The 15,124-nt window shown below is 48.6% G+C and overlaps 1 protein-coding gene across 1 annotated transcript; it reads right to left on the reverse strand.

The window, feature by feature from the left end:
* Nucleotides 1–920: 920 nt before the first annotated feature.
* LOC142881166 (sodium- and chloride-dependent GABA transporter 2-like) lies at nucleotides 921–12,168 on the reverse strand. Its single transcript, XM_076015256.1, has 12 exons — nucleotides 11,805–12,168; nucleotides 10,430–10,616; nucleotides 10,155–10,289; nucleotides 8,321–8,461; nucleotides 8,150–8,240; nucleotides 7,716–7,848; nucleotides 6,460–6,594; nucleotides 4,081–4,184; nucleotides 3,282–3,406; nucleotides 1,580–1,692; nucleotides 1,335–1,472; nucleotides 921–1,243 (listed from the first exon to the last, which is right to left on the reverse strand). Exons 1-12 carry the CDS (start codon nucleotides 12,030–12,032, stop codon nucleotides 938–940), a joined length of 1,836 nt encoding a protein of 611 aa, XP_075871371.1. The 5' UTR covers nucleotides 12,033–12,168; the 3' UTR covers nucleotides 921–937.
* Nucleotides 12,169–15,124: the final 2,956 nt, after the last annotated feature.

Here is a 15,124-nt window from a genome sequence, read left to right on the forward strand (position 1 = left end):
CCGCTGCACTCCAACAATGCAGCGCTTCATCCGACCCCCCCACCCGACCCCCACCCACTCCCCCGACCCCCGAGGACTCAGACGGCCGCTCCCTGGGGGGCCACCTGGCTGATTTAGGGCCCCGAGGAGCCGGAGCAGCGGCCTGGCTGGGAGCCAGTCTCCCCGCGGCCCAGTTAATGCAACCCTCTGCAGACCTGGACCGGAACGGAGGGGTGGGGGTGGGGGTGGGGGTGGGGGTGGGGCATCTAAGTGGCCATTACCGTGAGACTTTGAGTATTTGTTCTCCACTCCAGCGGTTCCAAACTACTGGAGTCTCAGAAGCCACATTTGTTTTCCCCCTCATGAAGTCGCCACCCAAATAAATGATTGAAATGATTGAATTGAATTGTGCGTCCTTCATAACAAATGCCCAACATCCATCCATCCATCCATCCATCCATCCGTCCGTCCATCCGTCCGTCCGTCCGCCCGTCCATCCATCCATCCATCCATCCATCTGTCCGTCCATCCGTCCGTCCGTCCATCCATCCATCCATCCATCCATCCGTCCGTCCATCCGTCCGTCCGTCCGTCCATCCATCCATCCATCCATCCATCCATCCGTCCATCCATCCATCCATCCATCCATCCAGCTTCTTACTCAGCTCAGGGTCCTGGGGGTCTGCTGGAGCCCCTCCCAGCTGTCACAGGGTGAAGGCAGGGTGGCACCCTGGATCAGTTTATTCAGGCCACAGACAAACAAACAACCATTCACACTGACACACACTCCTACGGTCAATCCAGAGTTTCCAGTTCACCTCACATGCATGTTTCTGGAGTGTGGGAGGAAGCTGGAGAACCTGGAGAGAACCCAGCAGACACAGGGAGAACCTGGAGAGAACCCAGCAGATGGAGGGAGGACATGCAAACTCCACACAGAAACACCCCCGGCCCAGAATCAAAACTGCCCACGAAGACGCGACCCAATCAAAAACAGCTCTGCAACCACCTTTTGGGTCGCGACCCACCAGTTGAGAAACGCCGCTCTACACGCTATGAACCCGGTGTTTGACGGACGCTCGGAGGAGGGGAAAGTGGAAAAAAGGGACGTTAAACTCAGGTGAGGTGGGTGGGACATGACGGCAGAGGTGGTGGTGGTACCGTAGATCCAGCCGATGGCCACCGACTGGAAGATGGAGAGGAGCAGCAGGCTGGCTCCACTGCACGAGAAGTGGTCGTAGATCTGGAAGACGTAGAGGCCTCCCTGCAGCGGCCAGCAGAGGCATCAGCCACAACAGCCAGCAACAGAACGGAGAGAAAATCTGAATTTGGTCAACGGAACCGGGCCGACTCACCGGCGTGACCATGACCAGGCCCACCAGGAAGCAGACCACGCAGATGGCGAGCAGCAGCAGCTCCCGGCGGTAGCCCCGCCTCACCTGCTGGGGGTAGAGGTCAGCCACCGAGGTCATCAGGGCCTCCAGGCTCACAAACTGCTCAGCACACAGCAAGAAGCAAGGAGGAGGGAGAGGTTACGGCACTTTAACAAGAGCCTCTGGAGAGGAGACAAGTGTGTCTGTGTGTGAGCCATATAGTCCACCTGTGTGTCCAGCCCCAGCATGATGACCATGACGAAGAAGCACACGGCCCAGAGCTGAGGCACCGGCATCATTGCCACGGCTCTGGGGAAGGCGATGAAGGCCAGACCTGGACCTGTGAGGAGGAGGAGGAGGAGCAGGAGGAGGTGGAGGAGAAGCAGGTGGAGGAGGAAGAGGAGGAGGTGGAGGAGAAGCAGGTGGAGGAGGAAGAGGAGGAGGTGGAGGAGGAAGAAGAGGAGGAGGAAGAGGAGGAGGTGGAGGAGAAGCAGGTGGAGGAGGAAGAGGAGGAGGTGGAGGAGAAGCAGGTGGAGGAGGAAGAGGAGGAGGTGGAGGAGAAGCAGGTGGAGGAGGAAGAAGAGGAGGAGGAAAAACAGGTGGAGGTGGATGAAGAGGAGGAGAAAGAAGAGGAGGAGGAGGAAGAGGAGATGGAGGAAGAAGAAGAGGAAGAGGAAGAGGAGAAGGAGGAGGAGGAGAAGGGGATAAGGAAGAGAAGGAGGAAGAGAAACAGGGGGAGGAGGAGGAGGAGAGGGAGAAGAAGGAGGAGGAGAAAAAGGTGGAGGAGGAGGAGGAAGAGGAGAGCAGGAAGAGGAGGAGGAGGAAAAGGAGGAGGAGGAGAAACAGGGGGAGGAGGAGGAGAGGGAGAAGAAGGAGGAGGAGAAAAAGGTGGAGGAGGAGGAGGAAGAGGAGAGCAGGAGGAGGATGAAGAGGAGAGCAGGAGGAAGAGGAGGACAAACAGGTGGAGGAAGAGGATGAAAGGAGGAGGAAAAGGAGGAGGAGGACGAGGAGGAGGTGGAGGACGAAAGGGGAGAAAGGGGAGGAGGAAGAGGAGGAGAAGGAGGAGGAGGAGGAAGATTAATCGTGAAGAATGGTGATCTCAACTGGAACTTGCGGTGATCTTGTTTCTCACTGGTGTCGATCCCGTCACATTTATTTCATTCGGGACATCAACTGCACGAAAAACAAGCGCTCCTACTTTCTCGCTCAGACACAAATGTCGACGCAACAATGTAGCATTCGATGCAGAACAGCCGGGGCGATGGCAGGTGGGAAAAAAAACATCTGTTGCGTGAGAAGGAACGCAGGAGACGCTTGGAAAGGCAGACTGGCAGCGAACTGGTTAGTCTGCAGTGAGAACTAAATAAAGCCCGCTGTCCTCGAAGTGAGGGCCAGAGGAAGGTGACATGCAGAGTGTTTCCACTTCATCGCAGCGTGGCAAGGAAACGCTGCAAACTTATACAACCACAACCTCAAGACCGCGGAGAAACATTTTGACGAAAGCGAAAAAGTTCAACTGAAGATGAAAGTGACGAGCGACTTGTTGTTGGTTCATCGTCTGCTTGTTTTTTTTTTATGGTCAGGTGACCAGATGATCATTTTGATGACCAGAGTTGAGGTGCCAATCTAGCATGAAGCACCATTACATTGACCATAAGGACAAAAAACAATACAACCCCCCCCCCAAAAAAAATCTAATAAATAAGGTTTTTATAGAATCGTGATCTCAACTGAAAAAAAATAAAAATGTGATTCTCAATTCCCACCCCCAGAATATTTTAGCACCTATTTAGCACAGGACAGTGCTAAAAAAAAAAATAATAATCCCATAACGCCTCATTAATCATCTTCCCACAGTGAGTGAAGGGGCTGCAGGGGGCCTGCAGGGGGGCTGCAGGGGGGCTGCAGGGGGGCTTCCTGGTGGCTCACCTGACTGAGCCACAACGGCGATGTCCTCCTTCTGCTCCTCAGCCATGAAGCCCAGCACGGAGAAGATGGCGAAGCCCGCCAGGAAGCTGGTGCAGCTGTTCAGCAGGCACAACAGGAAGGAGTCCCTGCACAACACACACACACACACACACACACACACACACACACACACACACACACACACACACACACACACACACACACACACACACAGACAGACAGACAGGAGAAAAGGTGGTGTGGTTAGAATGGCAGGGGGGATTCCTACCGCCTGGAGCATGTTCACATGTTCACATGTTAAGATGTTCAGATGATCAGATGTACAGATGTTAAGACGTACAGATGTTAAAGAGGTTGGGGGGTGGGGGGGCAGGAAGTGGATGTGTGCTTGATGGAAGTCTGGCTTTTCAGCTGGAAGTGCGTGCCGAGAGCTGTGTGCTTAGTGCATGTGTATATGTGTGTGTGTGTGTGTGTGTGTGTGTGTGTGTGTGTGTGTGTGTGTGTGTGTGTGTGTGTGTGTGTGTGTGGGGCTGGTGGGTCTCCAGTGTGCGAGGGAGAAAACGTCAAGTGAGGGCTTTCTGTCTGAGGTGTGGCTGTTTTCTCTGTCCATTCCAGCCATTCCTCCCTGAGCCACCTGAGCTGCAGCTGGATCTCACTCTTCTATTGTTCAAACACACATCATGCGTCAGACTGGGGGCTGCTGGGGGAGGAAGCTCTGTGGCTTGCCGACCACCTTTTCTCTGTGTGTGTGCGAGTGCGAGTGAGTGTAGTTTAGTTGCGTGTAACAAAGTGGTCTCACTTATAGCAATTATTGTTGTATTTGTTATAGCTGCCCAGGGCCGTGAGACTCCCCAAGCAGATGCCGTAAGAGAAAAAGATCTGGGTACCTGCGTCCATCCACACCTGGGGAGACAAGGGAGGAAACACAAGGTGGGGGGGGGGGGGTGAGAGAGACCGTTACTGCTGATGGAGGAGACGTTCCGAGGAGAACCATCTGAAACTGGCCAACGTTCGCTCAGCATCAGTTTTCAGGTTAGCCCGTATATCAGGAATGGCCAAACTACGGCCCGGGGGCCATATGCGGCCCGTGAAGCTTTTCAATCCGGCCCTTAAACCGAACTTTCAGTCATTTCAATAAAGAGCAAAATATTGTGGGGCTTCAAAGACACTGCTTTGGTTCATATCTCTGTATCTCTACGTATCCCATGATAGATTTTTTTCCTCCTATGAGGTGGCTCACCTAAACACTCCGTTCATCTGCTGCTGCTCCGCGACCCCCCCTCTGACACATTTTACAACCCATTGTGGCCCCACCAGGCCCGAAGGTTGGCCCACCACTGCCGTATATCACGGTTATTTCACAACATAAGCGCAGTTAGCGCGTCAATGTCCAGCTGACCACAAGTGGTATCAGGCAAACACCCCTTTAAGTAACATTAAGAACAGACACAGGTGAGCGTCGCTGTAATTATTCAGTTCATTTGGAACAAAAGCCTTTTCTTCTTTATCTCATCCATATCTTGATAGCAAGTCACTGCATGAGTAAAGAGGAAAGCAGTGGAGGAGGGGGAGGGAAAAGTGTGCAAATCAATACGTGATGGGCTCGATGCTGTCGATACGGCCTCCGCCTGCTGGCCCCACTAAAGCTCTCCCAGGTCGATCGGGGTCAGCCCCCCGACAACAAGTGGCTTCACCGCACTGGGTCAAAGCCACACACAGTGTGTGCGTCTGCCTCTGAGCGGAATCACATCATTCAGGACACAACCATCAGCGCTGAGAAGAGGACAAACGACACCAAAAAACCCCCCCAAACCCTGCAGTTGGTGCCGAGGCTGCTTTGACCTCATAGTGTGGCCTGCTGTTGCAGTTTGGACGCCCACTTGGCAACTTCACTTGCTGCAACTCACTGTGTTGTGTTTCTAATCCAAGTGTGGTCTCACTCCTTGGTTCCGTTTTGAAAAGCAAGAAATTAAGACCGGTGGCCAAAAGTGGCTTTGCACTGAGGACATTCCGTGGCATTCCCAATAAAACAATACAATGGAAAGTGTGTCAGCACTTAGCGGTGATTAATTGCAAAGCAGACCCAGTGCTTGCAATTATTAGATCATTACATTATCATTATTAGGGATGCAGCGATAACCGTATCAGGTATCGGTACCAGGCTTGAGTATCCATTCTAAATACATGCCGATACCAACTACATTTTTTTGTTGTGTACTGGAGTGAAACTTGTGATAGTTACCCTGTACGTACTCGGTATTGGTGAGTACTGAAAAGCAAGTACTCATACTTAACTTATTCTGTGAAAAAGTGGAAATCCCTATTAGTGATGCACCAATACCGATACCAGTATCGGGTATCAGTACCAATACCGGGGTTGGGTGCTCTACTCGTACTCTTAGAATACAGTATGTGCCAATACCACAACAGCAGTAGCAGGTGTATATGTATGTATAAGACCATTCTGTTTAATTTGTGTTTCTACTGCAGTGAAACTTGTGACAGTCGCCCCATGCTGAGGAATGTTGTTCAAACAACCACATCTGTGGGACAAAAAAAAAAAAAAATCAAAGTAATTCTATAATGTGTAAGACCTTATCAAGTACTCGTACTGCACTCGTTCTGGAATAAAGTGGTACTGTTCCTCCCTAATTAGTATGATCAGTTTTTGTCCTGACGAAGACCTCCAGCGCCAGTGTGTGAGGGTGTGCAGAGGAGCTGGTGGACATACAGTACCAGCTGTGAAGGCCGTCCCCCGACACGGTGAGCCGGGCCCTGAAAGAACGACTGAAGAACAGTCTCCAAAACAGATGATCTATTTAAAGGTCCAGTGTGTGAAATCTGTAAGGACGCCTGGTGTTTACGGAAGCCCGTCGAACAGCGGGTTTGGTATTCAGGCCACTGTGGGCTTCCTTATAATATGGTGGTGCAAGATGGCAGCTAACTGGGAGCAAGATCCTAATTGCTCTATGGATGTTCTTATATATATGAGAACCATTCTAAGGGTAGTAAAACCAAATGACTTTCAATGTACTGCCAGTATACACTTTTATTCATGTACTTATGAGCAGTACGTTTAGCTTTTACCAATATAAAAATCATAAATTAGGCCAATTTCTTTCACACTGGACTTTCAACACACAAAAAAAAACATAGTAAGAAGTGTAAGGCTGTGTACCTGTGGGTCAGCCAGGCGGGTGTGGTTGGGTTTCAGGTAGTAGATGATGCCCTGGCTGGCGCCGGGCAGCGTGACCCCACGCACCAGCAACACCAGCAGCATGACGTAGGGGAAGGTGGCCGTCAAGTACACCACCTGGAGGATGGGGTGGGGCACACATCCAATCAGTGGATGAACTGGCTTGGAAAGGTGTCAAACTCTGGCCCGCGGGCCAAATTTGTCCCGCAGTGTCATTATATTTGGCCCGTGAGGCCAATACAATATCACTGCGAGAGCTGCTGGCCCACTGCTATTATACGGCACATGTTCTGCTAATACTACAAATCCCAGAATGCTCTGCTGGTTTTCTAGCAGCCTACTGACTTAAACAGACTATAAGTAACGTTTTCCTGTTGCACGTTTTCTTGATACTCCAAGGCTTGAACGGTTGTTAGTAGGGATGCAAATTATCGATTCATTCATTAATCGATAGTTGATTGACTTTGTTGATCGATTAACGATTAATTGAAAAGTGGCAATTCTTTTCTAACCTTAATTTCACAACAAATGAAAAATGTCTAAGGAACACGTTATTTATCCCTTAAATAATGTTTAGGGTCCAATGTGACCAACACCCTAACATGTATCCTCTGACTTTACTTCAAATGGGTCACATTTCAACTTTTCAACAAAAAAACTGTTCTTCAATAAATTGTGACTAATTTAATTAATCGATTGACTTCTTAATCGACAATTTATCGATTAATTGTTAACATCCCGAGTTGCAAGTTCATTGAAGGATATTATTATTACAACTTAATTGGTTTATTGTTGTTGTTTTATTTTTAAATGGATTATCAGCCTATGGAAAAAGGTTACTGTTGAATTTTAAATCAGAAGGCTGAGAACAAAAAAGAGCCATACAACTTTTATTTACATTTTGATTTTGCGTGTGTCCAATGTGAAGTTATTTATTGCATAGTATTGAGCTTTGCTTCGTTCCATATTCAGGTTGTTGGGGTCCACATTAAAGGTTCACTGTTCTATCTAGAGGAATATTTTTCCAACAAATATCAACGTTGGACCGAGACTTCGTCCAAGTTTGACATTTTGGCCCCACTGAGTGTTCGAGTGTGACATGCCTGGTCTTGAAGAAGAGGAGTAAGAGGAGTGGCGGGGAGGGGCCCTGGCTAGCCACGCCCCTCTCTTCTCTGGTTACAAGCGTGTGGACAGACAAACAGACGGACGGGCGAGGGAGGGGCTGGTCGACGGCTCACCTTCCCCGTGGACTTGACCCCCTTCCACACGCAGAAGTAGCAGACGAGCCAGATGAGGCCGAGGCAGAGCGCCAGCCTCCAGTTGATGGGGCCCAGCTCGTCCAGCCTGTCGGTCAGCTTCAGCACCTCGCGTCTGGCCACACGCACAATTCAAGGCCGTATGATTAATTGCAAATAAATAAATAAATAAATAAATAAATAGCCATCTTGATGCATGCTGACGACAATCTCATTTTTAAATGGCAACAATTCTGACACATTGTTTCCATTAGGGACATCACCTGCACAAAAACAAGCGCTCCAACTTTCTCACTCAGCAAAACGGCAACGCAACGCTCGCACAAATGCACAAAAAGTTTAGAAGTAATTGGGGTTGAGGAAGTAATCGAGAGTAATTGGGGAAAAAAAGGAAATTAACTCAAAGCTCCACTTACTCCCAAAACTCCATGACGGGAGACGTGGCGTTCGCCAGCAGGCCGCTGGCGCCAGCCGACACGTTCCGCTGGTCAAACTGCACGCACGAGTCTGCAGGCACACGCACACAAAGTCAGCCCTCGGGTGGCAGTAACAGCCGCACGGCTGGTGGGCGGTATCTCCGCACTCACTGGTGTTCCAGGTGTTGTTGCAGTGCGACCAGGGCAGCTCCGCCTGGCAGCTGTAGAACAGGTAGAAGAGCGCCCACGCCAGGATGACGATGTAGTAGACGCAGCCGTGCAGGATGATCAGCTGGCTGGCGTAGCCCAGACCTGAGCCGAAGGTCAGAGGGTTCAACTGGTGAGCTGGAGAGGGAATATTTCTCCTGACGCTACTCAAGCAGACGCCGACACAGGACGACTGAGTCCAGGTCGGCATCTTTCTATCCACCGGTTCTTCTTCAGGAGCACCCAACAAACTAACTGACTGACTGACTAACTGACTAACTAACAAACAGCTGCTTGTGCTTTTCCCTGTGATAATAACAGGACCCTGTCTAACCAACCATCAATTCAATTCTGTCATGTTTTGTGTATTTCCTGTTTTATTTTGAAGTCTGTTTATTCTGCTGTAAGCGTCTTTAGTTTGACTTCCTGTATTTATTTCTTGAAGTCTGTCACCTGCGTCTGGTTGTCAGCCTTGCCCTTGATTGTTCTCACTTGTGTTCCCCTGCTCCAGGGTCTAAATAGTCCTTATCTCCCTCAGTCTTTCTGGGAATCATGTTTTGTTTTTTTTTTGTATTCTGTTCAGGGTCGTGTCTTGCCGTTCACATTGTTTTTAAGTGTTCTAAAGTCTGTTCTTGTTTTTCCTTAGTTTCATGTTATGAGTTCCTTTTGTCCCTGCCTTGCCTTTTTGTGTTAAGTCCCCCAGTGTGTTTTTGTTATTAGTTTCCCTCATGGGACACCCTTCACCCTGCTCCCGTCCTGACATATTCTGGCCACGTGCAGAAACCCAGATGACTTCAAAATATTCTAATCGGTTCTAAATGATCCGTTTCCTCTTTTTTTAGCTTTTTGGCAATGCCTGGATTGACACAACTGTTCAAAAGTTTGGGCTCACTGACTCATTTCTGCATTGACCTTTTTATTTTATGAAATGATGACCTGGAATGCTCTGCGATTATTATCCAGCCCGAGAATCAGTCAAGATGTGCTGAACAAGTCTGGCAAAATGTTACTGCTGAGTGAAAACCATTTCCAATGTCAACTGAAGGTGACGGAGAGATTTCCCAGTGGGAACAGTCGGCTGTTTTAAAGAGCCTGAAATATCAACCGTGACGCTTTGGTCACTCTACTATGGTTCAGCCTAGCACGACTAGGTTTGATTAGAAGACACAGCTTTGTTTTTAAAAATATCTACAATTTTCTAGCAATTCTAAAGTATTCAATTTCTGCCATGACGGCCACATACTGCACACTTGACATTCATTCTGTCAAATCGCATTCAATTACACACTCGAGGGAACAACTGTCAAGGAAGGAAGGTAGGAAGGAAGGTAGGAAGGAAGGCAGGAAGGAAGGAAGGAAGGAAGGAAGGTAGGAAGGAAGGTAGGTAGGTAGGAAGGTAGGTAGGAAGGTAGGTAGGAAGGAAGGTAGGAAGGTAGGAAGGAAGGTAGGTAGGAAGGAAGGTAGGTAGGTAGGAAGGTAGGTAGGAAGGAAGGTAGGTAGGAAGGAAGGTAGGAAGGAAGGAAGGAAGGAAGGTAGGAAGGAAGGAAGGTAGGAAGGAAGGTAGGTAGGTAGGAAGGTAGGTAGGAAGGTAGGTAGGAAGGAAGGTAGGAAGGAAGGAAGGTAGGTAGGAAGGTAGGTAGGAAGGAAGGTAGGAAGGAAGGAAGGTAGGTAGGAAGGTAGGTAGGAAGGTAGGTAGGAAGGTAGGAAGGAAGGTAGGAAGGAAGGTAGGTAGGTAGGAAGGTAGGTAGGAAGGTAGGTAGGAAGGAAGGAAGGAAGGAAGGAAGGATGAAGGGAATACCTCCAAACAAAGGGCAGATTGCCCTCCATGCGCTGACTCCTCCCAGGCTGGTGTACTGTCCCAGCGAGGTCTCCAGCAGGAAGAGGGGGATGCCGCACAGCACCAGGAACAACAGGTAGGGAATAAAGAAGACACCTGGACACACACAGAGACACACACAGAGACACACCCAGAGACACACCCAGGTGACGTCAGCGCACCCCCTCTGCGACACACACCTGCTACCTCCACGCTCGTCGTTTCAGGTTTCAGCTTGAAAAGGGAGTGTGCTTTACCTCCTCCGTTCTTGTAGCACAGGTAGGGGAACCTCCAGACATTCCCCAGGCCGATGATCTGTCCCGCCACGGCCAGCAGGAACTCGGCCTTGCTGGCCCACTGGCCCCGGTCGTTCAGGACCTTCTGGTTTTTCTCGTTATTGGCGGTTAGCTCCTCGTTTTGCGGCAGCTGCATTTTGTGGGACATCTTTTGGCCGAGAAAGAGAAACGACAACACCACACACGTAAGAACAATAAAGGAGACCTTCTCTTGGGTGACAGGAGGCAACTAAAGTGCAGCGCAGACAGCGGTGGCTAAACAGCCGGTCCAGAGTCAGGAGGAGCCAGGAGCAGGGGCTACATTTCTAACCGTTTAGCTCCTTCACTCACTCAGGGTAAAGGATTACAAACATGTGTGGGTGTGACATTTATCTCTCTCCTGCAGCACTGCCCGCACGCAACCAGGACAATGTGTGTCTGTTGGCTTTTTTTCTTTTTCTTTCTTCTCCCTTCATTTCTTGAGGTCACTCAGTTGGCCGAAGGGGCTCAGATGTACGAGTCTGCTTGTATTAGCTCAGTTCATCACCAAACATACACATTCCTCGTGACTGCATGGCACCTTAGGGGTTCCGTTGGTAAGAGAAGAGATCAGGCTGAAACACACACACACACACACACACACACACACACACACACACACACACACACACACACACACACACAGCCTTTCACATTAACAGGCTGATTTTAGAAAAAGTTTAGAGCAGCAGTTACCAGAAGATAACTGCTGCTTGCCTGCAGGCACCTGCCAGTCAGTAACAACCAAACGACACATGTCCACGCCATATGTTAATATTCAACAATATTTTTGAATGAGTTTGACCCCCCCCGCGCGCGGAGATGAAGCTTCACCTGAGACCTTGAACAACTCCTGATGCGCTCACGTGACGCAACTGGCCACTCTTTCTCACCCTTTCCCACATTGACAATGTGCAAGCGCGCGGCTGCGATGTCTGCCTACGACCCAAGACACAAAACAACACAGAGAGCCCACCAGACTGAGGTCGAGCGGCGGCGCCGTCACAGCACGTTGGCCATTTATCCGCTTCGCTTTTTCCCAGGTGTGAAACACACACACACACACACACACACACACACACACACACACACACACACACACACACGTAACGATTCTGTGTCAACCAGCCATCTCCGTCCACACTCATCACCAACAACACGTCACTGCGGGGGAGGAAGGGGGGGGGGGTTCTCACGGTGCGGAGGCGCAAAATGAAAACAATGTAAAAGCCGCAGCCTGAGAAATGATCGAATGAAATGTGCAAGTATTGCGGCATTTCTCTTCCTGCTGCTGGCTGCTGCTGCTGCCGCTGCCTACCTTGAGCCTGTCCTGTGTGTCGCTATGGCCGCGGACACACACACACACACACACACACGCGCGCACCCCTTCACCGGCTGCAGCGATGGTTCCTTCCAAGGGAGGAGGAAGAGGAGCCGCCGCGCACATGGTACGGTTCGCGCGACTCGGACGCGCGCACGCCGTGCGTCGACGTACAATGCGTGAGCGCAGTTTCATAAGGCGGCTCTCTTTCATAAACTCTTTCATGAACGGTTTGGACGGGGCGGAGAGTCAAGTCGCATTGGAGGACACGCCAATTCCGGATAGGTGTCAAACTCTGGCCCGTGGGCCAAATATGGCCCGCAGTGTCATTATATTTGGCCAGCGTGACCAATACATAACCACTACTCGAGCTGGCAACCCGCTGGTATTATACAACACGTGTACGGCCAATACTACAAATCCCATAATGCTCTGCTAGTATTCTGGCAAGTCACCCAGAACAGGGCGTTCAATGAAGGATATTATTATTACTTAATTGGTTTATTTTTATTACTTTATTTTTTAAATGTACTATCAGCCCGTGGAAAAGGGTTACTCTTGAAATTTAAATGAGAAGGCTGCCAAAAGGAGCCATACAGTTCTTTATTTATTTTATTTTATTTAAAATTCAATTTTGCAATGTGTGCAATATGAAGTTATTTATTGTATAGTTTGAAGCTTTGCTTGTTCCATTTTCAGGTTGAAGCAAAACTTGTTTGGCTCCATATAAAAGGTTTCGCTGTATTATTTTCGAGGAGGATTTCTTCAATATATATCAGTGCTCGACCGAGACTTTGTCCAAGTTTGACATTTTGGCCCCACTGAGTGTTTGAGTTTTGACACCCCTGGCCTCCTGTATTCATGGTTAATATCATAGCCCCACACAAGTGTGTAACAGTTGTCATCATTTGTGATTAGTCAGAGAAACAAAAGTTATTCATGCCCCATAAAAACACAACAGTGGATAACAAACGGTGCTCTGCACACTCTAATAAACAGTCATGTTGATAAGCGTCGCTCAGCTCCCAGACTCCCCCCCCCCCCCCCCCCCCCACCTGACCAATAGTAATATTCTTTATGTTACGTCACTGACAGTTTGATTTGAAGTGCCTCAGAAAGGACGATCGTACCAGTAAACTCACCACAATTTATTTATTTTTAATTGTATTTTTTTTTGCCACACAATTCATCATCATGTTTCAGGATTGAATTGATTCCATTGTGGCTCTGGACTCAGGTCCTGTCAGGTCTTGGCGCCACTGCCTTTTAGGGCAGCGGGGCAGCAACAAACTGCTCTTTAATGGGCCGTGGCATTGATTGTTCTCATTCAGCCCGACATTTATGGCCACGGTAAAAAGCCCATGCAGCTTTCCTTCAGAAAACTGCATTCCAAACCATTCATATTAACAAGGTTTATAAATCACCGGGCAAAGTGGGGATTTTCTTTTTTAATTTAATGGCGTCTATCTACCGATTTTATGGCGTAGACCTATTGCGTACATAGTGGTGGTTTAAACGGACTCCTGACTCCATTCTTTTAAAGGTGAAAACACACCTTCCTGATCCCAAGATCAACGGTCTGGATATTACATTATCTTTGATTATGATGACTGGCAGCAGCCATTGTTTGCAAATGTCACTTGCTGAATGCACAAGTAAACAGCTGACCAACAATTCAATTTTTGTGGCGTGTGTGGCGTGTGTACTTAGCGTTAGCTCGTTGCTCTGTTGCTCTGTTGTCTTCTGGATTATTCTAGCCCATAACTTTGGTTATTTTGAGTTTAGCGGCAGTATCATTAGTGTCGCTGGTGACGCACCGCCGAGTGCACTGACTAGATAAGGCCGCTGGTTTCCACTGTGCCGAGGTTATAAAGCTGCAATAAAACTGGTCACAGCGAGGGTTCTCTGTAGTTCCTTGTTCTACTTCACTGTGCTGCTGTGAAGCCAAACAATTTGTATCTGAAACTAAAGGTCCAAGTATCTAAAAAAAACAATGATGACAATAATTTTGTGGACTTTACACTGTACTTAACTTTAGGGGTGCGATCAATTCCCTCTTAACACGTCTCGTAACTTACTTTTGCAACCCTTCTAGAGCCAACCCCCGACTTAAAGTCAAAGGTCAAGAGTCAGGAAGTCATAAAAAAACGTTTTCAATCATACGCAATGCAAATGTTCCAGGGCGACCGGCGCACTTGTGTGATTGTACGCACACGCAGCTTGTGGCCTCCTTTAAAAATGCAGCGCTGCCGTCCCAGGGGGCCAAATAAAAGCTGGGCATTAATACAGACGCCATTGTCCTGTCCCCACACATTGTGGCACCTGTAAAACTCAACTCAGACCAGCGTGCACACTTTCTGCACGCTTTACCGCCGCTTTTATTTAGCGTCTGGCGTTCACAAGCAGGGCAGTGTGTTTTCCGGACGTGCAGCGCAAGGGGTTGTCGGAAAAGCTGAAGGAAATGGCGCGCGGTCGGTTCAGAACATCATGTGCATGAAGCCGTCGCCCCCTGCTTGTAAAAGAAACATGCAGAAACGCATGCAAAGAACAGCCTCGCAGTTTAAACACAGAAAGTGAAAGCAAAGCAAAAGATGAAACGTGCATTACAGCAGTCATTTAAACAAATGTCCCATGTGTGATTTATCATACGTGCGATATAATTCATGAACTCACTTTAAATCAGTGGTTCTCAGCTGGTGGAGCCTCAGGAGCCACATTTTCTTCCTAATAATGAGGTTACGAACCAAATTTATTCCACAAAAATAAAAACGCTTTCTATCATTGTCAATAAATTACTGAAATGATTGAATTGAATTGTGTGTCCGACATTTTCTCGATAATTTTAGAAACTGCCCATTAAGGCACAAACCAATCAAAACAGATCTGTGACCCACTTTTGGGTCGTGACCCGCCAGTTGAGAAACGCTGCTTTAAACCATATGCAATGGAAGTAAATACGGAAAACTTGTGTGTTTTTTTTGTTTGGCTGAACCGCGACACCATCCTGATGAAGCGCTCCTATAAATGTTAATTACCAAACAAATGCACGCAGACAAACAAGTCAAAGCAGTCAACAATAAACAAATTTCCAAAGACGATCTGCAGGAAAAAACATGAAACATTCTGGTGCAGATCTCAGCAAGTCTGATTACCACAAAGCAACTGGCTCCGAACCCCCCGGGTTGCATTCAAACCCATTAAAAGCCCTTGAGCCAAACGTTCTCCATTATTAACCTAATAAAGGAAGAGGCACCGCAGCTTTTGGAGAGCGGGGCACCGCCTTTTCCACCGTGGTCTAAAACGGCGAGACGGAGAGA

Source organism: Nelusetta ayraudi, unplaced genomic scaffold (assembly GCF_046127955.1).
Source record: "Nelusetta ayraudi isolate G7.1 ecotype Tasmania unplaced genomic scaffold, CSIRO-AGI_Nayr_v1 ptg000184l, whole genome shotgun sequence".
Lineage (NCBI taxonomy): Eukaryota > Metazoa > Chordata > Actinopteri > Tetraodontiformes > Monacanthidae > Nelusetta > Nelusetta ayraudi.

Coding starts and splice junctions, on each gene's coding strand:
- LOC142881166 (XM_076015256.1), bottom strand. CDS start 12,032: ATGAAAGAGTTTATGAAAGAGAGCCGCCTTATGAAACTGCGCTCACGC. Junction 10,290..10,429: donor GTGCTACAAGAACGGAGGAG/GTAAAGCACACT, acceptor GTGTGTGTCCAG/GTGTCTTCTTTATTCCCTAC. Junction 8,241..8,320: donor CAACAACACCTGGAACACCA/GTGAGTGCGGAG, acceptor GTGTGCCTGCAG/ACTCGTGCGTGCAGTTTGAC.